The 26,146-nt window shown below is 41.7% G+C and overlaps 1 protein-coding gene across 7 annotated transcripts in view; it reads right to left on the bottom strand.

The window, feature by feature from the left end:
* TSC1 (TSC complex subunit 1) overlaps window positions 1–23,167 on the bottom strand; it is a 28,892-nt gene extending 5,725 nt beyond the window's left edge. For 2 of the 7 annotated variants that reach the window (XM_054084525.1, XM_054084528.1), the window contains exons 1-20: window positions 22,847–22,980; window positions 15,385–15,447; window positions 14,117–14,291; window positions 13,173–13,276; window positions 12,386–12,538; window positions 10,493–10,637; window positions 9,300–9,454; window positions 8,908–8,981; window positions 7,290–7,468; window positions 6,707–6,816; window positions 6,337–6,460; window positions 5,831–5,946; window positions 5,429–5,501; window positions 3,998–4,096; window positions 3,326–3,896; window positions 2,918–2,961; window positions 2,156–2,322; window positions 1,064–1,246; window positions 590–700; window positions 320–442 (exon numbers count right to left, since the gene is read on the bottom strand). In XM_054084525.1, coding sequence (XP_053940500.1) covers window positions 320–442; window positions 590–700; window positions 1,064–1,246; window positions 2,156–2,322; window positions 2,918–2,961; window positions 3,326–3,896; window positions 3,998–4,096; window positions 5,429–5,501; window positions 5,831–5,946; window positions 6,337–6,460; window positions 6,707–6,816; window positions 7,290–7,468; window positions 8,908–8,981; window positions 9,300–9,454; window positions 10,493–10,637; window positions 12,386–12,538; window positions 13,173–13,276; window positions 14,117–14,222 — 2,637 coding nt within the window. In that variant the 5' untranslated portion in view covers window positions 14,223–14,291; window positions 15,385–15,447; window positions 22,847–22,980. Of the gene's footprint in view, window positions 1–319; window positions 443–589; window positions 701–1,063; window positions 1,247–2,155; window positions 2,323–2,917; window positions 2,962–3,325; window positions 3,897–3,997; window positions 4,097–5,428; window positions 5,502–5,830; window positions 5,947–6,336; window positions 6,461–6,706; window positions 6,817–7,289; window positions 8,298–8,907; window positions 8,982–9,299; window positions 9,455–10,492; window positions 10,638–12,385; window positions 12,539–13,172; window positions 13,277–14,116; window positions 14,292–15,384; window positions 15,448–22,846; window positions 22,981–23,026 lie in introns of those variants that run through there. The other 5 variants (XM_054084526.1, XM_054084527.1, XM_054084529.1 and 2 more) reach the window with 5 other exon arrangements.
* Window positions 23,168–26,146: the final 2,979 nt, after the last annotated feature.

Raw genomic sequence — 26,146 nt, 5'->3', positions numbered from 1 at the left:
AACTATATTAAGAGTACAGAAAAGTCGTGGCCTTCGGCAATAAAAAACTGCAAAGAATTTATATCAAGTGGCAAAAACTGACTTCAGATGTGCCCTACCACCCCCTTCTTAGCTTCTGAAGAGATTCCATAAACCTACAGTGCACAAAAATATCTGAACTGAAGATTAAATGTGAAATTCAATACCTGAAAATCAATTTCAAAACAAAGTATCTGTTCAGTTATGAAGCATTTCCTTCATTCTGAACACAAAGCTGAGAACAGCTTGTCAGTGACCTCAAGTGAAGTCTTTCCCAAAAGGCCTCCTCTGTAAACCATACCTTTGTAGTGTCTGTGTGCTTGTGCTGCAGCTGCTCCAGGTACAACTCATTCACCTCTCCAAGAACCAGAAGTTGCCTGTTCAAGAACTCCATCTGCTGTTGCACTGATTCACTGTTGGAAAGCTTCAAAAAGAAATTCAACAGGATCAAGCATGGAACGAAGCACAGGCTTATTTCAGAACAACAGAGAAAATGCATCTGACAAAAATTATCAGAAAAAGACAAAACAGACAGACATAAAGGAACCCAGGGAACACTGACTTTTCTTACCTTTTGAGAAACTTGGCTAAGAAGCAATTCAGTGTGACACACCTTGTTGTTAGCCTTCTTTAACTCTAACCTCAGATCTGCAATCATATTCCGGCAGTCTTCCAGCTTGGTCTGTTCAAATAAAGAAAAACCTCACTCAGGATTCTGAAATGCTAATAAGGACAAGCAATAGCTGTAACCCCCAGCACTGTAAATCAAGCTATACTGAGTACTGGTGGAAGCCCCCAAACCAGCTAATAAATGGCATTTTCCTATTTCTAAACTGGAAAAAAACCAGGACAAAACAGAACTATAAAAAGGATGATGAATAAGTTAGGCATTTTCAATCACGGACTGTCTTATCCTGAATTAGGACAATATCTCTAATAGAGATACGCACCTTTCTCTTAGATATTTCATGCCATATTATTAGGAAGGTTATTTTTAAAACCACAGTAAGCAGATAACAATTCTGTTCAGTGTTGTGCTTCATACCTGCAATTCCTGGCTCTGGTTGTAGAATTCCTCACGGTCATGTTGCAGCTGTCTGATCTGGCTGTGAAGCTGAGCCACTATATTTTCGTGTTCCTGCTGAAACTGGCGGTACCTTGCCTGTTCTTTTTGCAGACTCAGTTTCAAGGCCTGGATTTCTTTTTCCTGTAGTTTCAGCTGATCTTTCTGTTAAGAACCCCATACGACGCATCAGACAACACACCTGCTTTATCAGTTAGAACATCTGTCCGAAGTCACTAGCTAAGTAAAGTTATCAATTAAAAGCATGCAGGCACAACACTTTCATAGGCAGAATATTCTATATAGAGCGCGTTCTTAAGACTTTTGGGGTTTGGTTTGGCTTCTGGCTGAAAAAGAGATTAAATGGTGACAGGCTGAAAACTCGAAGTCACATCCAAAGGCAAAATCAGCAACAGCTGACTCTTCTACTGCACCTCACACTTTTGATAGGGGCTTGGGTTTCACAGCTGCAGCTACGGTTCACCTTCCAAAAACCTATTTACAAAGCTATTTTTGGCTCTTCTCCTTAATTATCAAAAGATAAAACTGTAGATAGAAGTAGCTAGAATATGTAAACACAGAATGAAACATGCCTAAATCTGTAATGACACATCCTGCAATGAACTTATAACTTCAGATTTTGTCATGTATCACATAGATATGAAAAAGAACATTTGAGGTTTCAAAGTTTTTCCTATTACTCTTCAACTGAGGAGTGGAAAAAAGGGCAATATGTCTGCAAATAATGCAATAAGGTGTCTAGCCAGGCATTAAATAAACACTTCACTAACTGTGAAGCCTTTAATATTATCCAAAGGTAAGTGCTGGCAGGTGTCAAGCAGACAGCTGAATCCACTGATTCAGTTGCCTACAGTCAAATAGAAACTACTAGTTTTAATAATCACAGTGCATGTAACTTGTCCACAAGTCACTCCACAAACACTGACTTTAATAAGGTGAGAAATGAGCCTTCATTTTTAATTGAGTGGCACTGAAAGATACTGGCCAAAACAATTAATACTTGTTTTAGCAGTAGTGTGTTTAAAACACTGCTAGAGTTGCATGCCTGCTTACCATGGCAGCATTATGTTCCTCCAGTGCTGTTGCTTTAATCACTTTTCGCAAGAGTCGACGGTTCCGAAGGGCATGTTGCTGTCTTTTGAAGCGTTCATACAATAACTGGTTGTGCAGCAAAAGTAATTGGTTACGCAGGGTGTGAATCTCATCTGAAGGGGGAGAACCTGGATTGGACCGAGCAGACAGAAGAGGTTACTGTAGTGTACTGTCCCTGTTCCACATACAGGAAATATTACTTAAAACAAGCAGATTAGAGTTCTTTGAAATGACAACTTAAAAATCCGTCTGATCTCCAACATAAACTCAAATTTCAAATGTTTTTCTGAGAGCAACATGTACATGCTTTAAATGAATTGCTCCTCCTACTAATAAAAAAAGCCAAGCTCACCATCACCACACAGGCCTAAGAACACAAAACCATGACACAGACGAAGCAGCAAGAAAAACCACCATCAGTTTTAGATTCAAGTAGCATTCGAAAGATGGAAGGATCTGTTAGATGACCAACATCACTCTGACGGCTAGCAGATCTTAAATGGTCAAAAGCAGCAATGCCTAGAACTGTGGGAATGGCAGTTTTCACTTTTTAAAGACCAAAAAAACGGCTCATCTCACTGCTAAGCAGATAAACCATGGCTTCATGGAGAGCCCTGTGTTCGTTTTTTTTCCATGAATGCGGCATAAGAAGCATGCAGGTCATTGTTTAAGCAAGTCTAATAATAGAGGAACAGACTGCCAAAACACGAGAAACTTCCTCACCTCCAAAGTGAGTCCAGTCAGCAGATTTGCTTGGCAGAGACAACCTGAAAAATGAAAATGCAGCATTAAATACTAAGTTTAAATATGCAAACACTCTGCAAGCCACTTTAAAATGGAATGCCCATCTCAGGAGATCTTACAGCCTAATAAAAGTACAATTATAGTCAGTATGAAAAGAAGGAGGAACAGTGCAAGCAGCAGGCTGCAAAGGCAGATGATGGAACATTTCTTGGAAGTTAAAGAAAACTTCTCTCAAACAGAAAACAGCACAAGGACAAAGCAGAATAGAGGATAATAAGCTGAAAAGAAGGAATAGAGCTGATACACCTGAACCTTAAATCTGTTTTTCCAGTTCGTAGCTTCACATACATCAGAAAGAAGAAAGCATAAGATTTTTCAGTCACCTACTTGTTCAGCTCCTTAGTGTGTGCATCCGCTCCTTGCTGTATGAGCCTGTCCAGTACTTCCACGGGAGAAGTAGAGCACATGCAGTCATCATCCTGGGTTCCCTTGGCTTTCTTTAGCAGCTCCTCAGTCTTCTTGCCAACAAAGAGGTAGGCAGTCTTTGGTAACGCAACCTCAAAGAGGTGGTCATATAGGGGAGGCTGCCCACTCCCAAACACCACTCTTCTTTGTGCTGGTACTTTGCAAGGGCTGGGAGTGAGAATACTCGCCTCCCCAGAGGTTCCTTCCCTGTTACCAGCAGGGCTTTCACCAGAGCCTCCACAGGGCTTGTCTATGGGAGTAAATGTTTGTTTGGGTGTTTCCCGTGCGCTCTCAGGCCCAGGCTTGTCCAGAGAAGATGTTAAAGGCTCAGAGGTCTGACTATGTCCCTGAACACCAGAGACTGCTGAATGGGTCTTCTTTTGAGAGCTTGACAGACTTTCATTTGTGCGGTAAAATGGAGAGTCGAATCCTCCTCTAGGCACCATGTGTTCAGCATCGGTTGTGATCTCTGAGATCTCTTTAGATATCGCATCTGAGAAGAAGAACAGGAGCAGGAAGTATATTAAATATCTTGTGTTTAGACATTACAAAGATCTCCTTTGCTACGATCAACGTAAGGATGACAGAAATTACCTTCCTCTCTGTCCTTTTCAGCACTGTCTTCAAAAGACAAACCACCTAAAAACTCCTGAAGATCACTTAAGGTTACTGAACTTTTACTACTGGCTGCGTCTGAAGAAAAGAAAAAAGCAAAGTTAGTTGTACAGATGCTGTTTTCTCCAGTCTTACCACAGCACAAACCAGAAATCTCTTACTGCTGTAAGGTCCTTAGAATAAGCTTGTCCCTCCTTTGATTCTTCCTCAAAGGAGGAAGCTATCTGACTCCTGTCCCATTCTAAGTGGTAAAAAGTCCAGAGATCACAATCTGGTCAGTCCCAATCCCAAAATGCAATTCTGTAAACTTAACAATTGCTATTGCAAAACAAGCGTAGGCAACTGCCTCTGTGAGCAAGGATGTGCTGTTTGCAATTTAACCATTTAAATAAGTTGTTAAAAAGAGGCTTAAGTGTAGTGCAACTACTATACTTCCATGTTAGCAATTAACTCCCCGTTAGCTTCTGATCTGGCTATACCAGACACAGTGCTTACCTGTAAAAAAGAAGTTTCGCCAACTGATGCAATACCAACATGACAATACGTGGCTGCTAATCTAAACTCTAAGACAGCTGCCAGGGATACATATACTAAAGCATGAGGATAGAAACCTCATGCTCGCAGCTCAGTCAGAGATTAGGAACCCAGTGAAAAACCTAGCCTGTTCTGAACCTGCAATTCATAAAGTTCAGATTCCAAGAAAAAACAGCTTTAAATTTCACTGCCACCTCCTCTTTGAGGATGGCAAAAATTCACCACACAGAAGTCTCAAACACAATGCCAAAATCCCTTTCTACAGCTGTCACAGACGCAGAAGACAGAGCAGGAAATAGCATCTAGATTGACCTATTAGAAGCCGAGTCCCTCAACCACCTACTGTTGATTTTATTATTCCACAGGATTTAAAAAAAAACAGGACTAAAGTACAGCAATATCATTGCAGATAGAAAACAAAGTCTTTCCAAGAGCCTTTAAAAGGGAGTATCATCTCCATCTTTATGTGCAGCCTTACAGCTTGGTAGAGACATGCGACATAAAACTTGAACAAGTATAACCTCACATACAACCTCCTGCTTCTAACAAAAAAATTCACTCTCAAAGAACCAGCTTTTTCTTTTAAAAACAACATCTTTTTCAGCCTTCCGTGTAGATCCATATATTTAAACATGCATAAGTATGCATGAGGGCCTGTTAAAAAATTCTGCAAGCCATTTCTGAAGGTGAACATTTAAAATGAAATCAAAAGATCACAAAAGTTGAACCACAGGTTAAAGCACGATCCTGGAACTATGAAGAACTCATGAATAAAAGAGAAAAACCTGTGGAAGAGCATTTGGCAATTGGAACATCTGTCAATAAAACCATGATTTGTTTACAACAGGTAAAGGGGAAGAGGAAAATGGAGTTTACCCAATGATTTATCGCTGTTTATGACATTTTGCTGTCGGTAGAGTAAAGGCCTCCCAGGATCTGGTTTGTCCTCCTGAAAAATAAACCAAATCAAAAACCAAAATAGATTCCCTGCATCAGACGTCTGTTGGAAACAAACCTCTAGGATACTAGTTTTCACAGAAAGGAAGTTCCTGCAAATAGATGCCTTCAATGGCAAACCAATGTAAGAAATCTTAAAACTGCGCAACTGGAAGTGGCAATAATTATCTCAACTTAGAGGAAAATGAGCTTTTGCAATGAAATGCAACATTTTTTGCAAACCAGTCACTCTGGTTTATATTCCTCAATTATGGTCACCACCTGTTTGACAAGTCAATTTAAGAAAAAACAGATTTCTTTGGCAGCAGAATGTTGTTATACCTTTTTAGGAGGCATGGCAGCAGCTGAAGGGAGTGAAACATGCACAAAGTCATCTGAAGTGCAGGGTGGAGGAGGAGATGTGGCTGGCGTTCCCAAAGGTGTTCCCTTCCCTCCTGCTGGAAAGGAGGAGCAAAAGTTTTCTCAGCAAAGGCTTCCACTTCCTTATTTCAGTTGAATATTGTATGTGAAGTATTATATTTTTAAACACTATCTCAACCATTTTCTTCTTAGATCTCTTTCAACTATTTACCAAGATTAAAGTGCACGGTTTCTGAAAGGCCCGTTTCAGACTCTGGCACTTAATTCACTGCAACTTATTTCCTATCTCAGCATTCGCCTTAGTTCTGCTCTGGACAACCAGGTATTTAGCTCAAACAAATAATGACCTAAGCCTGTCCAATGGCATGGTGTGGCATTTCCATTTAAGAAGCTGACAGCAATATTTACAGCCAGAACTTCTATTATAAATAAACCTTGAAGCCCTAATTCCAAAATGCAGCATGTACCAGATGTGCCAAAAGCTTTGCTGTAAGGTTGTGATGCAGACTGGGATGACTCCGATGGGACAATTCCAGGGGAGGTTGGTGGAGTGGTCATACCACAAACTGCAGAAGGACTCCAGATGGTAACCTGTGTAAAAACAATACAAGACAAATACAAATCAGTGAAGCTCAGAAGAGGAATACATGAAGCATCTGTATCCAGGTTCTGACACAGGAAATCAGATGGAGATTTAATCTGAAACTACAAACCAGCTTCTGAAGAATTCATAGTAGTTCTCAGAAACATGAGGGTTTTTTAAGATTCTCATGAGAAGCTGCGAACAAACAAAGTGCAAATCCTTAAAAGCATGGTGTGTTTTATCTTCTGCTTTACCTGCTGCGGCTCAGTTGACAGCAGTATTGACTGTGGGCTCAAAATCTGAGGTAGCTGCCCTGGCATTTGTGATAGTGTTAGCCGAGGAGTGGAATATGGGGTAGAAGTTCCTGAAAGTTAAAAAAAAATTAAAAATCGAAATAAAAAAAATTAAAGGTATTCAACGTATCAAATGCTAATAAATTATTATTATGGCCAGTATTTAAAGGTGTTTAAACAAAACATTTCAAATTCACTCAACATACATACACACTCCTAGCTGGCAAACAAGAGCTTTTTCTTCCAGCCCAAGAAGATATCTATTGAATATATTACATGCTACAGCTTGTTTGGGGTTGGTTCTTTGTTTTGGGGAAGAGGAGACAGGGGAGGAGGAGGTAATGGAAAGGGAACTCTGCGAACATGCAGAACGTCTTCCGATCAGAACATATATCTACAGATTTATTTTTTTTTAAATGATGGTTTGTTTTCTGGTGCCCAAGAATCAGACTTTAAGTAGGCTAAATTGGTAAGACGTGTTTTGGCTGTAGGGCCAGTTTTCGTCCAGGAATTGGGTATTGATTAGCCAACAGTCAGGTCTTACCATAGCTGTTGTGTGTGTCAATGTAATAGCTGGCACTGGGGTCAGTTTGATGATGTTTTAAGCTTGTGCAGAGTTTCCGAGACACGGGGTAATAGCCATCTTCATAGGAGGCTTCTGCAGGGTCCAGGGAGATTTTGGCACATTCTATCACAACATCATGAGTTTCTAGTCTTTTCCACCTGCAGACAGTTTTTGGATCCAAAAGAGTAAGTTAGTCAATTATTGTTACAAACAAGAGTTCCTGGAGCTAAGAGGAACTGGCTTGTAGGATGGATCCTTTGTTCCAGACAGCTTTGCATGCTCCCAGCCAAAACTGGAACAAGCCACCATACAGAAATTGCAACCAGATGACTTGTGAGAGGGAGTCTCAAAGAGGAGACAGACAGGTTTGACACAGAGATCCATAAAGGTCTGCCATGGAGCACTCTGGAAAGGAGGAACAGCACACGAAGACTTGGTTGATCCTGAGCTTCAGCAGCTGTAGAAATCAGCTCAACTAGACTTGGATGTTGGTAGGCAAAATTTAGACATGCCAGCAGTGAGGGAATCTTACAGTGTTTAAGCAAACATTATCTGCAGTGCCAGCCTCAGCTCTGTGTTTTCCTCACAAGTTTTGGAAATGTTTTACATTATTACTACCACCTCCTTTCTGGAAACTTTTTCTCACTATATTAAGCAGCCAGATTAGAGCTGTCCAATATTCCAGGGGATGGAAATTCACTGTAAAGAAGAGAAAGCACAGAAGGCTGTCTATTAAAGGCTGAACTGCTTTTGAATGTAAGATATGTGCAAGATACCAAATCAGAAGGCTTCAACCGGTAGTTCTGTGCCAATTGTACTCCTTACTGGTGTCACCCTCCCCCCTGTCTGGGAGAAGCCTGCAAAATTGAGCATTGTGATATTCAATAGGTTCCCATTTAGTAGTGTTTTCCTAGTGGCTCTGAAAAGCAGGGCAAGAGCACTACTGTGCAGCAACAAGAGTCAATTTCTCCTCTTCAGTGGCTGGGCCTGTGGAGACAAGAGAAAAGCAGCAAGTGGTGCTGCTGCAGGCAAATGAGCCTATTTCTAAAGAAAACTAATACAGCTGATAATGTTAAGACATACCTGTTAAAAGAACTGATCTGTTAACTGAACCAATATCTAGGTACCAAAACAAGACACACTGAAGCCATTTTAAACACTTAAATCCCACCAAGTACTCCAACAAACAAACAAAAAAAATATGACCCAAACCTTAAGCCAATGAAGCAGGTCAGTGGTAGTTTCTCTTTATTCATTGTAAGCACATTCTTTTAGAACTTTATGAGGATGTTTGATCGTTAAGTCACACAATTAAGACAAGATCAGCTGTCAAGTAGAAGGTACATTCTATCCCAAACACCAAATGAATACGGAACCCAAACATCATTGTTAATGGCCTTTCACAACAGTTCTTGCTTATTCATCCAACTGTAAGCTGGATGAGGAAAGTCTACATGGTTACCTGGTGTATCTATGAATATGGGTGACAAATCACCACCGGTACACACAGCTTCTGACAGAAAAGGTTTTGCTGAAATAACCCTGCTAAAATTTGCTCATTTGTAGCCTTTCCTAATAGCAGAGTGAACATATATACCTTCGTGGGTCCAGTTCATGGTCCTTGGATCCAGTCACTAATTCTGGATGAATTCGCACATGTTCCATCATTGGCTGGATGAGGAAAAGCAAGAAGTGTTATCGGTACAGCATCTTTTGATTGCACTAAACTACACAAAGCTGATGAGCAACCTACTGATCCCAATAGTTGAGAATGTTACATTTAACAGATAAAGCTAACACACACCACAGCTTCAAGAGATGATCTTGCTTCAACTGAGATTTCAGTTCTCCAACAGAAAGTTTTTATTCTGTTTTGTTGAGTAGCCCTCAGTTAAATCCATGTAGAGTATTACTTGCCTGGCAAATACCTGCCTTTATACAGCTATGAATTCCTCATGTCAGATAATATAGAGATGGTCAGCATTTTACCTTGACTACCTCTTCAAAGGTCTCCAAGTTTTCCTTCATACTGTAGTGAGAGCGCAGAAAGGAGACGAAATTGCAAGGGTACATTCCATAAAGACGATGAAAGAGAGCATAAACACTGGCATGAAGATGGACAAGATAAATCTCTGCCACGTGACCTGGAAAAAGTGGTTAGAATCTTTTCTTACTACATCCGAGACAAGAAAAAAAGCTTTTAAGAATGCAAGCAAAGTAATTTTAAATTTGAAGTGTTAACCTGAACAATTCTTCTGAGATACAAATAGTCCCTGAAACTATTGAAGAACTTTTGAAGTTCTCTCACAGAATAGGCAACACTTAATCATCAGCTCACAGCAAAACCAGAAATTAAGATATGGACCATTAATTCCAACCAGTACCCTGTCATTCTCAAAGCACAGCATTTCTTTTATTCAAGTTAAAACCTAAAACCCCTCTAGATAGTGAGCCAGAGTTTGCAAGACTGACTGACTGATTAAAAAAGAAAACTAAGGTTTGCTTCACTTCAAAGCTAAAAAAGCCCTAAAAGTTTATATCCACAAAAAGCAATAACAACAGTCTTCTGATCCTACTTGCAATGCAAAATGGCCCTCTAAATAGCATCTCTATGTGCTTAACACAGCATTTGTTCAACAGCCATGAGACACTAGAGTTATCTACATATGTGTTAGATATCAGACACCTCGCAACACATTCAGCAAAACCAATTCATCAGAACCAGTACTATAACTGAGAAAACTAGTTTTACCAACATCTTCCTGACTACTGATAGTTTCACATTAAAAGAAACTCTTACATGTTGCTTCTTCCCCCTTCCCACACATACCTGGGAACCTCAAATTCCCAAATATCTGCCTCAAGTGTTAGCATTTTCCCTTCTCTGTCCATTAAGATCAATTTCTCCTTGTCACCATCACCAGGGTAGCATATCAGTGGAATTTCATGTAGTAGCAGCACCACATAGAAGAACTTAAAAGACTTCAAATTTTGAGCAAAGAAGCACACCCCAATTCTCACTATCAAAGAACAGAATAGCTTCTGGGCTTAATAGATAATTTTCTGCATTTGAATAATCTCAGACCATTAGTGGTGTCACAAAAGAATGTGCTCACAAACTGCATAACAGTCACAAGGATACTACTAAACCATAACTGCATGCAACAAAGATGAAATCTCACCTGGATTCTGCAAGCACCAGGCTGAGAGACGCCCAAAGATACCAAAGAAATCATGAAGGTACTGTTTGCCAGACTGAGGAATCATTGGCAACATGGTTATTAGCACTAGGACACCTGTTGTGAGTACTACTACATCTGTGTCAGTCTGCAAGAAGGGAAAAAACCTGCATTAGTCAGTTAAAAGCACTGAACTTCATTTTTTTCCAAGGATGAAGTGAACACTGAATCACCATCATGGAAAATGTTCTCTACTTTGAACAGTCCCTCTGAAACCTACCATAACTTAACCAAGATTATTATCTCTTTCATCCAGATCAAATCCCTGGAAAAAGATGTGGGATTCTTGCTCCTACTCTGCTGCTGCGTTTCTGTATAAAGACTTGACTTAGTTAAAAAAGGGACCATCACCACAGTTCCACAACTGGGAAGGAAAAAAATTACTGCTATGTGAAGCATCTTACGTCCACCCTCCTCCTTTCCCAGAGCTAAGAACACACAGCATTCAGAGCCCAAGAAACTGCAAATCTGATCAGGGCATTCAATGATGTTGGCCAATTACCAATGCACGGGTCAAAAGCTTTTCTATTAAACCTGTCTGATGACTCTAGCTGCTAAGCATTTCATAAAGCAGTAAATCGAACAATATTGAGAATCCCATGGCTTACACCGAAAGAAAGGGACATGACAGTAAAAATGAAACAGTAATAAATAATCAGATTTTAGGACAGGACACAGCTGTTTTTTGTTTCCCCAGCTTAATGCACTTTTTCCTTGGTATATTCTCAGCTTTGTTAGGACATGTGTGCGGCACAGGGAAGGCTGTGGCCAGACGCCACTGAGCTGCCTGTGGTATCTCCCAAGAGCCACTTGGGCCAATTGGACATACTCAGTATTTTGGATTTCTTTTCCTGTGTGTTACCTACAGCCTTTTTTCTCCCTCAGTCAGACATAACCTCTCACAGCACACTTCATGTCCATCCCCACCCTCTGTACACGTCCCTAGCACTTCCACATCTCTGTTCGACCCTGTCAGCTTTCTGACACACTTCACTCCTCTCATAATCAGACAAGACCCACACTGAAAAGGATTCTCACACTGAACAGGAGTTCTGTTAGGCACATCAGGAGTTCCAGTAACAGCACTTCTAGCCTCTTTGGTAGTTACAAATTAGTTGTGTGTTTTGTTTCGAAGAGCACTAGCACTTGACTATATCAAGCATTTTAATGTCACTTAAATCACTAAAATGAATTCTTCGCTACCATGTCAAATTACACTATTGACAACACATTCTAGGTCTCAAAACACTTTCCATTCTTTATTCACTGCTACAATACTGTACAGCATTTATAACCTTTAACTTTGCTGATACGGAAAAAAATCCAAAGCACAGGGAAAGAGCTATGTCCTTGTAATCCTGCATATCTGCAGCTAAGAAGGGAAAGTCTGCTAATTCCAAGTAATTTCACCATGGAATAGTCTATGGCACGACCCATCTACACTACAAGCAGACTATATTACCTCACATGCATGAATTTCACAGTACACTAATGGGAAGTTATTCTATTTCTCATTAGGTTCATATTCAAGATAACCATCAACATCACTGACAGCCCTCTGTCTTTAAGTCACTCTTAGAAAAGATTTAGTAAACTCTTCTAACAGTTATACAGTGGCAGTGGCTTTTAGAAACAAAAGCATCATCAATAACAGGATCAGCACAGAGCATTTAGTCGACATAATTCCACTGTGGCTCAGTATTTTAATGAGAATTTTATCTCTTCTCATAGTTTAACTAAATGACATGAAAACAGAAACGAAGTGTCTTGCATCACAAGTACATATGTTTACACCGGGTGCACAAGTGTTTTATGGACAACATCAACAGTTCTTACCTTGAGACATTTAAGTAATGAAAGTAGGAGAGGTGCTTGAGACAGTTTATGTTTCCATGATGGTTGTCGTCTTATCACGTGTCCCAACAAAGAGAGAGTGGGTAAACGGGTAGCAGCTTTGCCCATGTATTCATTAATTTTGTCCAGTAGATGCTGGTAGAGGATTGTGCAGCGTGGTAGAAAAAGGAAAGGTATTTATATTTAACTAGTACACACTATTTGTCACCAATTTATATTCAGCAGTTTGGCATTGCCAATTATGGAAACTATGGTCATTTTACAAATATACATGATCCAATAGCAAATAAAACCCAGCAATAAATTTAAGTCTGCTGGTAGTGAAATGCAAACAATTCGGTGCAGTAGCACTCACTGCATTTCAAAACATTCATTATAAATATATAATAATCTCTTCAGCAGAAACAAAACAATTTGTAGTGCTATTCTCCAATCTATTTAAAAATCCTTGCTTGCTCTTAAAATACCCAGTTTGGTTTAGGCTAACACATCCAGCACTGAATAGGCAGCAGTAGCAAAAGAGGCAACATTAACCCTCAGAAAACTCTCTTTTACAGGGGTCCTTGATTGAGTCAGTTTAAGCAACCCAAGAAACAGAGACCTTTGATTTTTTTTTTAAATTGAACTACTCTTACTACAGAGATATTAAACCTCTATAACAAGGAGATTTTATACCAGAACAGAAAAACAGAGTTCTAACAGATGCTGTTTAAAGGCTGATTCAATATGAGGCTAAAATCTGCCATAATCAATAACAAGATGTTTTTACCTTGTCATGAGGCTCTTGCAGCGTGGACAGTATATGCAGTGCCTGCTGGGAATTGGTTTCCAAGTAATAGTCCACTAGGTTGTTCACAAGCATGGGTCCACGGTCTGTTTGTTTACAGCAAGAACAAAAAATACATTCTCAATACACTAAAAATGAAGCCTCTGTGACAGAGACATTGCACAATTTTTTAACAACTATTACACAATTTATAACACACACCAATACTTAGTTTCTACCAGATCTTTAGGAAATGAGACCTCTCAACTACATTTTCTAGTTCCTAACCATTCAAGCAATTGCACTCAGCTTGGGGAAAACAACTCAGGTTTTAATAACTAACAATTACTGTCCAACCCTAAAAACCCAGAGGGAGCTGAACTGCAATAGTATTCAACCCAGTACAGGTAAAAAGTTCAGGAGTAACTTCACATTCTTTCCTTTCAGCAGATAAAGGAGAGAAGTTCAGTGACAACGGCACTGCCAATGCTCTGAATATGCCCTATCAACATAAGAGATGCCTTAATAGCAGCAATCATTTCTTCAAGAAAGTCAGGTTCTGTTGTTTGTTTGGGGTTTTTTGTTGTTTATTTTTTGACTGAACAAAATCCCAGGAGTTCACATAACATGGATGACACCCAATCCTTTCTAGAAATACTTGACAAAGAAAGTTTCAGCAGCTTGTAACCTGAGGTTATGCCCCAGGATAAGCCAGTCATTTTATAATAGCATTTTAACAATTATACAACAGACCTTCCGAGAGACATGCCATTAAGCAAAATGGACGGAAGAGAAGCCTCAATCCTTAAAGCAATTTCAAACCCAAATATCAAGAGCTTCTTTCAAGCTGCATTTGCAAAGACTGTGTTTGATAGAACAAACCATTATTCTATCTTTATTGGTGTAAAAGCAAAACCCTTCCTCGAATTACATAAAAGGATACATACCACAAATGAGATTATCTTTGAACGCAGCTGTTATATCTTCCAGGACACCCAGAATTGGAGAATCCAGCATTGGGAGGAGCTCACCAACGTTTCCTTGCTGTGCCATGATGCACGTACTGACATGAAGGTGGAGGTTAAATTTTCAGGAGTTCCTCATTGGTGCCTCTCTACCAGACTAGGAGAGAAAGAGAGCAGATGAATCAATTTTCCTTTTTCCCTTTCCATCTTAGATCCCTCATCACTTCCCTATTTCTTTTCTGCAGTATTGCCTACTTAAAACAGAAAGGACTGCTGGAGTTCACACACCTGCAAAAAAAGCTGTAAGAGAAAAGTTTCCAAAGAAGCCAATGAGTCATAAGCAGGGTTTTCTTCACCTTTTTTAAGACATTAATCTCTTTTGCAGAACACCTCACCTTGCACGTACAGACTGCCAGAGCATTCTGCTACCACACTCCTTTAATTTGGTCTCCAGGTCAATCAACTAACACTAAAGTTTTGAATAAAATACAAATAGCTCCCTGGAATCACTCCATTCTTGCTTTCTTGCAGCAATTCCTCCTCAATTGGAGGAGGAATTTAAAGACCTTGGCATAGTGGTCTCCACTGTGGAAAACATTCACCCCAAGATCCTTTGCCACTCCTGTGGCTGGATTAGAAATTCACTGCCCTTGCCTTTGCATTATTGCACACTAATAGATGTGCTTTAATACTTGCAATGCGGCCAAGTTGCAGCTGTTAGGAAACTCAGTTTGGGTTACTACAGCTGCTGTTCCTTGGCCACTCTGCACGTACTAAATCACAAGCTTAGCAGCACAACATGACTTGTGTTCACATGTATGCTTTGCACATTATATATAAAAAACTCCACCGTGCAACCCTGCTATAGATTATTAAATGCAAAAGCGTGCAAATAATATGACTGGCCAGCTTCACAGCACGAAACAGTAAACCTAAGCCTTTTCAGGCTTTCAAGAGTTCTTGCAGCAGCAAAGAAGGAATTCAGGTATCACATAGACATATACAGATATACATAGATATATCTAGGTATCGTAAAGTGAATTGAGTTTTCCTTCATCCATAAGAATCCAATGCTGAACCTTCCCCAGAATCTGTAGAATCTGACTTCACAGCTAATTTTCTTAGCAAGGCTTTCTTCTTTCCTCCTGCTTCTAGCCAATGTGCAATTTTCACTTCCTCCATGGAAGGCAAGACTGACAGGAATCAAGTTAACACACAAGATTTTTTTACTGCAATTGTGTATACAGCACCTGTTCTGTGGATGAGTTGAGCTTCTGTCTGCAATGCTGTCAGCCACACACCTTTCATGATCACTAAGAAAAAAAAAGCATGAAGAGGTTAATAAAAGGCACAATTTTTTTCTTCCTTATCAAACCTTGTGTATTCAGAGCAGCACTAAGTTGGTTACTAAGCACAGCAGAGCTATGTGCCTCCTGCCTGAGGGAAGTCGGCCCTTAGCTTGAAAAACACCACAGGGTGTTGCACAGCTTAACCTGTGGACAGTTCTGGCAAGGGCAAGCTGTGCAACTCTGCCTCCAACTAGATGGCTTTCACAAAATCATCGTTTTATACTGTGAGCCTTCAAAAGCTGCTAAGGAGTTTTAGTTATAATAGGTAAAATCTTATACAGAAGGAAGTCTTCTCTTACCCTACCAAATTCTGAACCTAGGATAATTACTGTAATAGTTGTTAGGTTCCAGTCAAAACATTGTTAGACCTTACCCAAGGACCACATATCAGTGATCTATTTTAAATGATAATGCTATAATTACTTGCATACATATTACTTTCTTGAAAACATGTTTAACAATGTTACTGGACAGCAGGAGTTAACCTGTTTACCAGCCTGTCTACCGGTAAACTTTGTGATTTGCAACATATCACTGTATAGTTGCAGAACTGCCCAAGGTCACTTTTATTAGGGCCACAAGACATCAGCTTACTTAATCTGGCACTGACTGCAAATTCAAAGGTGATAACACAGCACCACACTCAAACCAGGCATTTCATTAGCAATAAACTTCCTTGAAGTGTTCCAGTAATCACAGTTCCAGAACACAAAAAACCCTTCATCCTCAGTTTTGAATGGTCATAGCTGCACAGCTGACCGTCCAAATAACATTTCAGTTCATCTACAGGCAGCGAGCAGTCTGAAGTATTTCGGATTCAAATGCTATTTCTTTTCACATCCCATACTGGCAAGACCTTAAAAACTGCAGACTTAAAACTGGCTGGTATTGTAAGCAAGGCTTTCAACTAAAGATAACAAAACAGAAACCTGCGGCGGGGGGAAGAGAGTCGCTTTTCACTCAAATACAGAAGGGATCTCAATCTGCTTTCCAAAAAGATTAGGGCCGGGATTTGTTGTGGTTTGGGGTTCTGTTTTGCTTTTTTCACTCTACATTGTGCAGACTTCCCAGCTTCAACTGCATCCTCAAAGCACTTGCTGTTTAGAAGGCAGGCAATGTTCAAAGAGTGACATCCTTTCAAAAAGTTTAAAGCCACTCATCCATGCAACCTAAGGCATCAACCTTTCACTTTGTTACTTATTTTCAGGAGTCAACTGCTTTTTTTAGTTTCTAGTAACTGCTGTAATATTTAATTTACTCAATTATAGTTACACGAGATATCCACACCACCTGCAAAACTATATACAAGGAAACAGCTTACCATAAGTCATCTATGCCTTTATGTCTGAGAACACTACCTTTCTGACTGCAAAGGGCTTGCTAACAAAGGTGCCTCAATGTCTATCATGATACAGTCTCAGGTTAAGCAATAGCCTTCTAAGCAACATGAATTAGTTGTTTAAAGTCTTGTTAACAAAAGAAGTGCATGACCACACCTCCAAACCAGCTGCAAGCAAAACCTGTTTTGAGAATTAAAGCAGCATAAATGCCAGTCTCTGCTTTTTTACCCCATAAAGACCTTGTCAACTGTTTTCTTTGATTCCCTGCCCCCACCAGAGTGAAAAGAATGATTTTTTTTTTCTTATTTGCCTCTAGTAATACTATTATACTTGGAGCAGATCTTCATCACACCAGTAAAAACCTCAACAGCAAGTTTCACTAATTCTGGTATCGCCAAAGGAAAAAACTATGGCACAGGGAAATGAAGAAACATGCCGCGGTAGACACCCTAGATGTGTTCTGAAGTCAGGTTCAACGACGCACTTGAAGACAGACGGGAAAAACACAGGTTTAAGCGTTCAGTAGGTAAGAGGATTTCAAACTTTATGCTATTGGCCTGACAGCACGCACAAACACTACAATCAGATAAAAGCAAGGCTGATAACGCAAGCTTAGTTGCCAACAACTATACACGTAGAAAACTAATAATTTCCCAAGCTCCCTAAATAATTAAAACAGATGGCTCAAGTGACCTTGTGCCAATAAATGCAGCAGCTTAAATCAACTCGTCCATCAGTCAATCACGCACTGAAGTACTTTACATAAAGTAGAGCAATTTCCACTCCAAAAGCCCATATTTAAAACCTTAATATAAGTATTTCAAACCACAACTGAAAATGGGACAGGATTACACATAGGTCCATCACTAGGTAGAAAGTTTATCTACTGAAGTTACAGAAACACCAATACAATGTTGTCACACTGCTATACACAAACAGTCACACTTTGAAAAAAGCAAATTGCAGCTTTCTCAACACAGGATCTCTTGCAAAGTCACTTGTGAGGAAAAGGCTTGAAATCCTAAGTAAGACCCATGCTGAGATCCTCTAATAATATCAGTCTGCGATGAAACAAGCCATGAAATCCTAGCAATGGTCTTAAACCACCTCGCACTTTTCTGAAGCAAAGACAGCTGAATGGTTTACAGGCAACAGGCTTTTTACTTCATCCAGTCCAGTGCCCATGGTGTCAGTGTGCCCAGTCCCACTGGTAATTTGCCATGTGATTCTCAAATCTCACAGATAAGGAACTTTTGACAGGCCAGGTTGAGGAACTGCCATTACCTTGAAAAACAGCCAGATCATCTGTTGAATGCACAGTATTTTGTGTCTGAGATTGATACAACCTCTGTGGTGAACAGGATCGCCCTTAAATCTTTAGTGTCATATCATGACCGCGTCTTTCTTCTCAACTACACACGATACGTGATGAGTCTCTTCAATGCTTCCAGCCCTCACCACTGCAATCATTCCCCTATTAAAATTTCTACTTCCCTACAGCCATTCTTGGAACTGACAGGATTAAAACAAATTCAGTAACTTTTCTATATGGTTTGAGGCACTGATTCTTCAATATTTTAACCACATCAGCAGATATAAACAATTATACTCAAGAGCTTTCACAGTAACAGATTTTAACAAAAAGTAATATTTTTTAGAACGTATACAACTTTGGAGCCAGCTTACAGGAGGAAGGGGAGAAGCCAAGAATCAATTTGTTCTAAAAAATTGTTTCCAGTACCTAATTTAACCCCAGCACAATACTGTTAAGGTACAAAATCAAGACAAAGGAAATGACTATAAAAATATTCCTTGGAAAAGACTAAATAGAGACAGCAGAACATTTCAAAGGATTACGACTTCTGTAAGTATTTCTGTCAAGAGATGTTCTGTTCAGTGTATTTTTATCCCAAGCCAAAGGAAAAAGCAGCTGGTAGTGCCAGTTATGCTCCTCAGAGGGGTGGGGAGGAGGGGGACACACTCAACACACACTCTCTCCTCCCAGAATGCCCTCAGCATTTGCTGTAACAAGGCAGAAATTCAGACAGCAGCAGCGCTTATTCTAGGGGGTGGTGTGGGGGGATCAACATCAGCATTTCATCCCTCCTTATTCATCCTAAGTTAAATTCGGGGAACAGCAGTGAATGGTTCCCCCTCCACGCCAAGAGAAAGGGGGATTCAACCACTGCAGGCAGCAATGACGTGAAGCCAAAGCTCAGGACTTGATGTTTTCCCACCCAATTTCTACTGCAGGTAAGGCCAGGTCCTCAGGTACCACACTGGCAGAGACCATGAGGGAGGACAAAGTGTTTTACACCACTCATTGTTTTCAAAGAAAAATTCAGATGGACAACAAAGCAGCCCTTCTCACTCAGATCTTGGAAATGTTTGTCATGAAAGGAGAAGCCTCACTCCATCCCACCAGACATACAAAAATCTATTATGGAAGTGACATGAGCAATGCATGAAAAGTGACAGTAGGGAGAAAAACCACATGTGGTAACAGGAAAGTGAGCAGTTGGATCAGTCCCTTGTTCATCACCCAGAAATAATAACTCAAAGCACTTCAAACCTCTGTTCAAACCAATTGTTACCACTGGTAGTAAAATTAATTTAATTTATCATGATTTATCTATTAATTTTTAAAGACTAAAGGTGTCTGGCTTCTTCAAGTAGCCTGTAATTGTCTGGTTATTATAAGATCTGATACGAGACCCCATTCCTAATCTTGATTATTACTTATAGTTATAATTCAATATTAAATTCATCCTCATGTACTTCATTACTGGTGTTTAGCTGATGCGGGTACAGGAACATCACAAAAACCCAATAATCCCAAACAAAGAGAGAATCATATTCAGCAGTTTTTAAGATTCTTTTGAAACTACACTGTGCTACTACACCATGCTAATTGCTACCCATCACAATTCTGTCAGAGGGAAAATTGTTTAAAAGCCATGCATGCCAAAAAAAGGCCAAACATGACAGGGCTGACACTTAACCCTTTGTAAGAAGCCATGTGAACAAGACAGTCACTAACCTGAAAGGGAATTATTGTGATTTCTCACACACAACTGCATATATTAATAGCAAACAAACTATTAAGAACAAGCACTGTTCTTCTATGTCAATTTACTTAACATCAGAAAAATAAGTTCAACTAAAAAATCTCTATAAAACTATGAACAGGCAAACACAAAGCTCTACACTTTGCAGTAATGCAGGGAGCAAGACTCTCAAATTTCTGCAGCCAATTTTTGCTTTTAAACATATTCAGAGTTAGGCTGCCACTCAGTAAATCTCGAGACCACTCCAAACTACCTCATGTGCTCAGTGGAGGCATTTTAACTGCTCCAAAAATTAAAGTAGTTTTTATACAGAACAATACTGAACAATGTGCAACTTTGTAATTACAAACCAAAAAGAACACCACCCAGGAAAGTGAAAGCAGTTCACCACCATAAGAAGTTTGCTCTGTACATTAAGGTGTTACCCAAAGAAATGCTTATGCTGACAAAGGAAGTATCATTATTTGTCCTCATTGCCTTTATTAAACTACATGAAAATACAACAGCTGAACACCAGACCAAGATCTTAAGCTGCAACATTCTTTCAAAAAAATATATACATGTCTGCAACACATCATAAAATCACCTAGGCTGGAACAGACCTCAAGATCATCCAGTCCAACTGTTGGCCCAATCCCACTTTGCCAACTAAACTATGTCCCAAAATTCCACATCTACGTGCTTTTTGAACCCCTCCAAGGATGATGACTCTTCCAGTGCCTCACCACTCTTATTGTAAACAAATTTCTCCTAATATTCAATCTAAACCTCCCCTGGTGCAACTTGAGGCCATTTCGTCTCATCCTATCACTTGTTACTTGGGAGAAGAGATCAGTGATAGGACAAGAGGAAACGGCATAATAAAACCCAGTACCCCCCCCACCCCACCTCCACCAGTGAAAAGTGCTTTGATTAATTATTTGCTTATTACAGAAGGGCTCTTTTCCAAGCATACACACATTTCTGCATGTTTGTGTGCACACGAGTGCTGTAGGCTATTCAGTTCTTACAGAGACCGGCTCTGGCAATCACATCACCAGCTCATATAAGGTAGGTGGCAGCTGCAAGAATTTCATGGATTGCTACAAGTCCACATCCCAGCAGTCCAGCTCTGAACAGGGCCAGCATTCGTTTTACACTACAGTTACCAAAGTCAAGTTTGTTCAAACATCAAAACATATGCACTTGGACAGTGTATCTCACTGGGAACCCTTGGATAATGCTACTTTCTATCACCATAAAAGTATATTCTCAAGTAACAAAGAGTTAAGGATCCAAGATTAAACACCACTGAAGATAAAATCATAGAATCACAGAATGGCTTGGGTTGGAAGGGACCTTAAAGCTCATCCAGTTCCAATCCAGAGGCAGGGAAACTTCTCATTGGATCAGGTTGCTCAAAGCCTCATCCAACCCGTCCTTGAACACAAAATCATTTTAATTAAAGCTTATCTCATGATACATTAGATATTCTGACTATATTTTCATCTGAGTAAATCCATGCAACTCCTCACAAAGACGATTTAGTACTGGGTTGACTAAGCTGTTGAATGAAAAACTCAGAACAAATGAACAAACAACAACAAACTAAAGGAGTGCTTTAGCAAGTAAAGGACTTTAAAGGATTTTATTTCATGCTTAAATGTAACATGGTTGTTCCTGATAAGGAGAGGACCTAATAGCTGCTTAGGAAAACCAAGTCAACTGCAGACAGAAGTATGTATTCCCAATGCTTGCACTAATTATTAAAACTGCCCGAGTTTTCAAAGATTCAGTTCCTACTTGTTCACACATGTAAACGGAAGAGAATTTTTTCCACCTAATGAGATAGTTTGACTAGTGCTTTGATTATGACAGATTTCTAACAACTTGCCACAGGAGTTAATGTCAAGAAACTACAGGATCAGCCCAAAGAATGAAAACCTCTGTATTAGCATCCACTAGAAGGTTCTCTAGAAATAGCAGTTCTGGAAACATTCTACACACAAAACCTGATCCCAGTTTCTGTGTCATTTCTATGGGTTTTGAATCACATACTCCTTTAAGGCATGTTCTTTCTGTCACTCATTGCCTTGTAAAAGACTCATAAAACAAACAAATGAGAAGAGAAGCGGTGACTGAGCAGATATAACAATGACAGAGGTTACAACGACAGCAAGTAAAGGGTAAATGCTTCAGAACTTCAGACTTTCAAGTTCTTTGGGATGACAGGAAGCAAAACGTTTACTTGCACAAATAAACAACATCCTGACTTCACATCACCTCCCCACAAGCGAGAAAACACGAGAAACCTTCCTCACCACAGGGACAGAATTGTAAGAACTGCTTCTGTGCCTAATCCCATACAGGAGAACGGTTTGAGGCAGGAGCAGCCTGGGCTCCCTACTCAGCGTTTGGAGTGGAGGTGCAGGACCTTTATATATTATTCAATATACAATATTCCAGAAGCATTTGGACAATGCCTTCAGACACATGGTGAAGACTTTGGGGTTGTCCTATGCAGGGACAGGACTTGGCCTCGATGATTCTTGTGGGTCCCTTTCAACTCAGGTCACTTTGTGATTCTGATCCAGCAGGAGGTGTCCCTGCCCACAGCAGGGAAGTGGACCTGGATGATCTTGAGGTCCCTTCCAACCCAAACCACTCGATGATTCTATGATTTTTCGCCCAAAACGACAGCGGCGCCTTGCCTGAGGGAGGGGTTGGGGGGCCAGCACCCTCCCCCTCCCCCATTGAAGAGCGACCACGGGCAACTCCGGCCGGAGGAAAAGAAAAGAGACCAGGAGGGAAGCATCGCCCCCCGCCAGGCTTTACCTTCGCCTTCCCCACCCCCTCCGGCCCCTTCCCTTTCTGCCGCCGCCGCCCCCTCGCCGTTCCTCGCCGTTCCCCGCCGCCCCCCGGCTGCCCCCGCTCTCGCCCCGCCGGGGGAGGAAAGAGGAGGCCGAGAGCACTCACCTCTCCCTCTCCTCCCCTCAGCTGTTTACCACTCAGGGCTCCCCTGTCCCACAGGGCGCCGCCATCTTGGCCTGGCCTCCCCCTCCCATTCTCACTCCACTTCTGCCTCCGAATCCCTCCGCCGCGCAAAGTAGTCCCCACTCCCCTCTCCCCTCGCACGACGCCGCGCGGGTCCCTCACTGTGTCTTCCCCCCGCCTCTTCCACGTCGTTTGTCCCCGTAGGGGAGCGGGGATGGGCTGCCAGCCACCGCGCCCACCCGCGCTCCCGCGGCGGAGGGATCTGAGCGAGGGGAGCGATGTGACCACCCGCGGAGGTCGCGTGACTGGGGGGGCGGTGCCTCGCGCGGCCGCGGGCGCGTCACGTGGGGCGGGGCGGAGCTTGCGGCCGGTAAACAGCGGCCCGCGGCGGGGGGGCGTAGAAGGGGTTTGGGAGCGTGAGGCCGCTGCTCCGCGGGAGCGGCCGGTTACCGAGTGATGGAAAAACAGGGTCAGAGAGGCACGGAGTTACAGAGAATCATAGAGCCACAGGGTCACAGAGTTAAAGAGCCACAGAATCACAGAGCCACGAAGTCAGTCAGAGAATCACAGAGTCAGAGACTCACAGGGTCTCAGAGACAGAGAGTCACAGAATCACAGAGCCACGAAGTCAGAACGAGAGTTACAGAGCCAGAGCGCCACAGAGTTGAAGAGCCACAGGGTCGCAGTCACAGAATCACGGAGTTAAAGAGCCACAGAATCATTGAGTCAGAGAGTCACAGAGTGATGGATTTACAGAGCCAGAGAGTCACAGAAACACAGACTCACACAATGACCTGAGTTGGAAGGAACCCACAAGGATAGGAGTCCAACTCCTATCCCTGAAAAGGACAACCCTGTCTCCCACTAGGGGAGTCCCAGAGGGAGCTGGACAGACTGGGAATGGGCCCGTGCGAACCTTATGAGGTTCAACATAGCCAAGTGCAAGGTTCTGCACCTGGTCAGGGCAATCCCAAGCACAAATACAGACTGGGTGGAAAATGGATTGGGAACAGGCCTGAGGAGAAGGACTTGGGGTGCTGGTTGATGAGAAGCTTGACGTGAGCTGGTAATGTGCACCCACAGCCCAGAAACCAACCTTATCCTGGTCTGCATCCAAAACAGTGGGACCAGCAAGAGAAGGCATTCAGCCCCTCTGCTCTGCTGAGAGTACACCTAGAGTACTGTGTCCAGTTCTGGAATCCCAAATATAAGAAGGATATAGAATTGTTGGAACAGGTCCAGAGGAGGCCACAGAGATGACCTGAGGGCTGGAGCACCTCCCAAACGAGGACAGGCTGAGAGAGTTGGGGTTGTTCAGCCTGGAGAAGAGAAGGCTCCAGGATGACCTTAGAGCGACTTTCCAGTACCTGAAGGGGGCAGCAGGAAAGAGGCAGAGGGACATTTTACAAGGGCATGTGGTGATGGAATGAGAGGGAGTGGCTTTAAATTTCTGAGGTTGCCCAGAGCAGCTGTAGCTGCCCCATCCCTGGAGGTGTTCAAGGCCAGGCTGGATGGGCGTTGAGCAGCCTGATCCAACAGGAGGTGTCCCTGCCCACGGCAGGGGGTTGGAAATGGATGGGCTTTAAGGTCCCTGCTAACTCAAACCATTCTATGATTTCCTCCTTCCTACTAGATAAAGATTAATTTTCCCTGTGGAAAATCTAGAGTAGGAAAGAAGAATGGAAGCTCTTCTGGGCAGGTTCTCCAGCCTTAGTTTCATACACTGCACCAACAGGTTTCCTTCCCCATGGTTCTGTCTCCAGGCTGGCATTTCTCGTTGTCTGAGGAGGGGCAGTTCGGTGGGAACACAAACAGGGCACTGGGCAAGCTGCTGATGTGACTCCTCAATCCATAGGAATTGTCCTTAAATGCCAGAAGGAATCACAGATGTGAAATTTTCACATTAGAAGCTAGGTGTAAGAGGACAAAAGCAGATTAGAACCCTATGCGAGAAGCATTGGTTAATTTTTAACTTCTGCGGCACTGGTTGTGGTGCTTCACCACTCTCATCCCTGCAGGGCTGAGATAATTCCCTTACTCTGCACCTGCAGTAGGTCATCCTGCTTCAGGATGAGATAGAGTTGCTTGGAGCCAGCATGTTTTTAATCTAGTCCTGCCTTGTGCGTGGCAATTAGTATTTATTGCAGTCTGGACTGGGTGATGGCATTTTTTTTCCTGCTGTGCAGAAGACATGTTTATTTAATCTGCCACAGAAAGGAGTGGAAATTAGGATGAGCTTCAGAAAAGAGCTGGAAGCAATTAGTCGTGTTATTTTACTGTGACTTAATTACCGTAATATTCAAATTGACAAAGTAAACATGGATGCTGCAGGAGGGGTTTGAAAGGGAAAACGGCTGCATTACACTGGACGTGATGTGTTATAATTAACCTTTTATTATTACTGAGTTATACATTTAATAATCTACCTACTTAGGAAGTACTGGAGCACATGACATGTAGTAAGAACTCACGGCAAGACACAAATTAAACTGTCCTCGGCTGCAAGCAGAACTCGCTCTACATCTACCATGGCCCATGTGGGTCAGGGCCAACACAAGCTTATGCGCGCCCAGATAAGCCCTCTGTGGCTCCCCGCTCACCCTGAAATAAGAAGAGAAAGCAGGGAAAATTATATCAACAGGAAGAACATAAACCAAGAATGACCACGCGGGGTCAGGTCAAAGCCCAAAATGCATCTTCAGCACTCTGTTTTTTTTAATTCAGCTTGTATAAATTGCCTGTTGATGGTGATCTCAGTGGAGAGGAGAGGTGAGAAGTTTAACAGGAGCCATAAACAGAAATCTGCAGAAGAATAAGAACACAACAAGCCAAGGTGATAGCTGACTGCGCCCCCATCCTGCAATTGTTTGCTTGTAGGAGCTCCTGAAGTAGAATAAAGGGAGAAGGGGTGGGTGAGAGCAGAACCAGACACAGCATCATCCCCATCTCTCTTCAGGCATTCTAGCATAGTGATAACAGTAACAGTCATAAAGGAGGGTATTGGAGCCCATTATCTCAGCGACCAGTTTGTATGTAATTATATCTGGGCTTTGTGAGGCGATGCCTGCTTGGGGAAACAGAACAGCCGATACAGATGTTTTATTTGCAGCTGTTTTATGCACAAGTACCAACATTGGGAGATGTAGCCATCCTCCTTCCCCAAAGGACTATGCCCAGTGTTCTATGCAGCACCTCTCAAATCAGCTACCTGGTGAGCTTTTACTGAACACGCTATTAGTTTTTTTGCGTAACTAGTTTTCTTTAGGATTTTCTGTAGCTGAC

The sequence above is a fragment of the Cuculus canorus genome, chromosome 19 (assembly GCF_017976375.1).
Source record: "Cuculus canorus isolate bCucCan1 chromosome 19, bCucCan1.pri, whole genome shotgun sequence".
NCBI classification, from domain to species: domain Eukaryota; kingdom Metazoa; phylum Chordata; class Aves; order Cuculiformes; family Cuculidae; genus Cuculus; species Cuculus canorus.
This window is presented reverse-complemented; position numbering and strand designations above follow the sequence as displayed.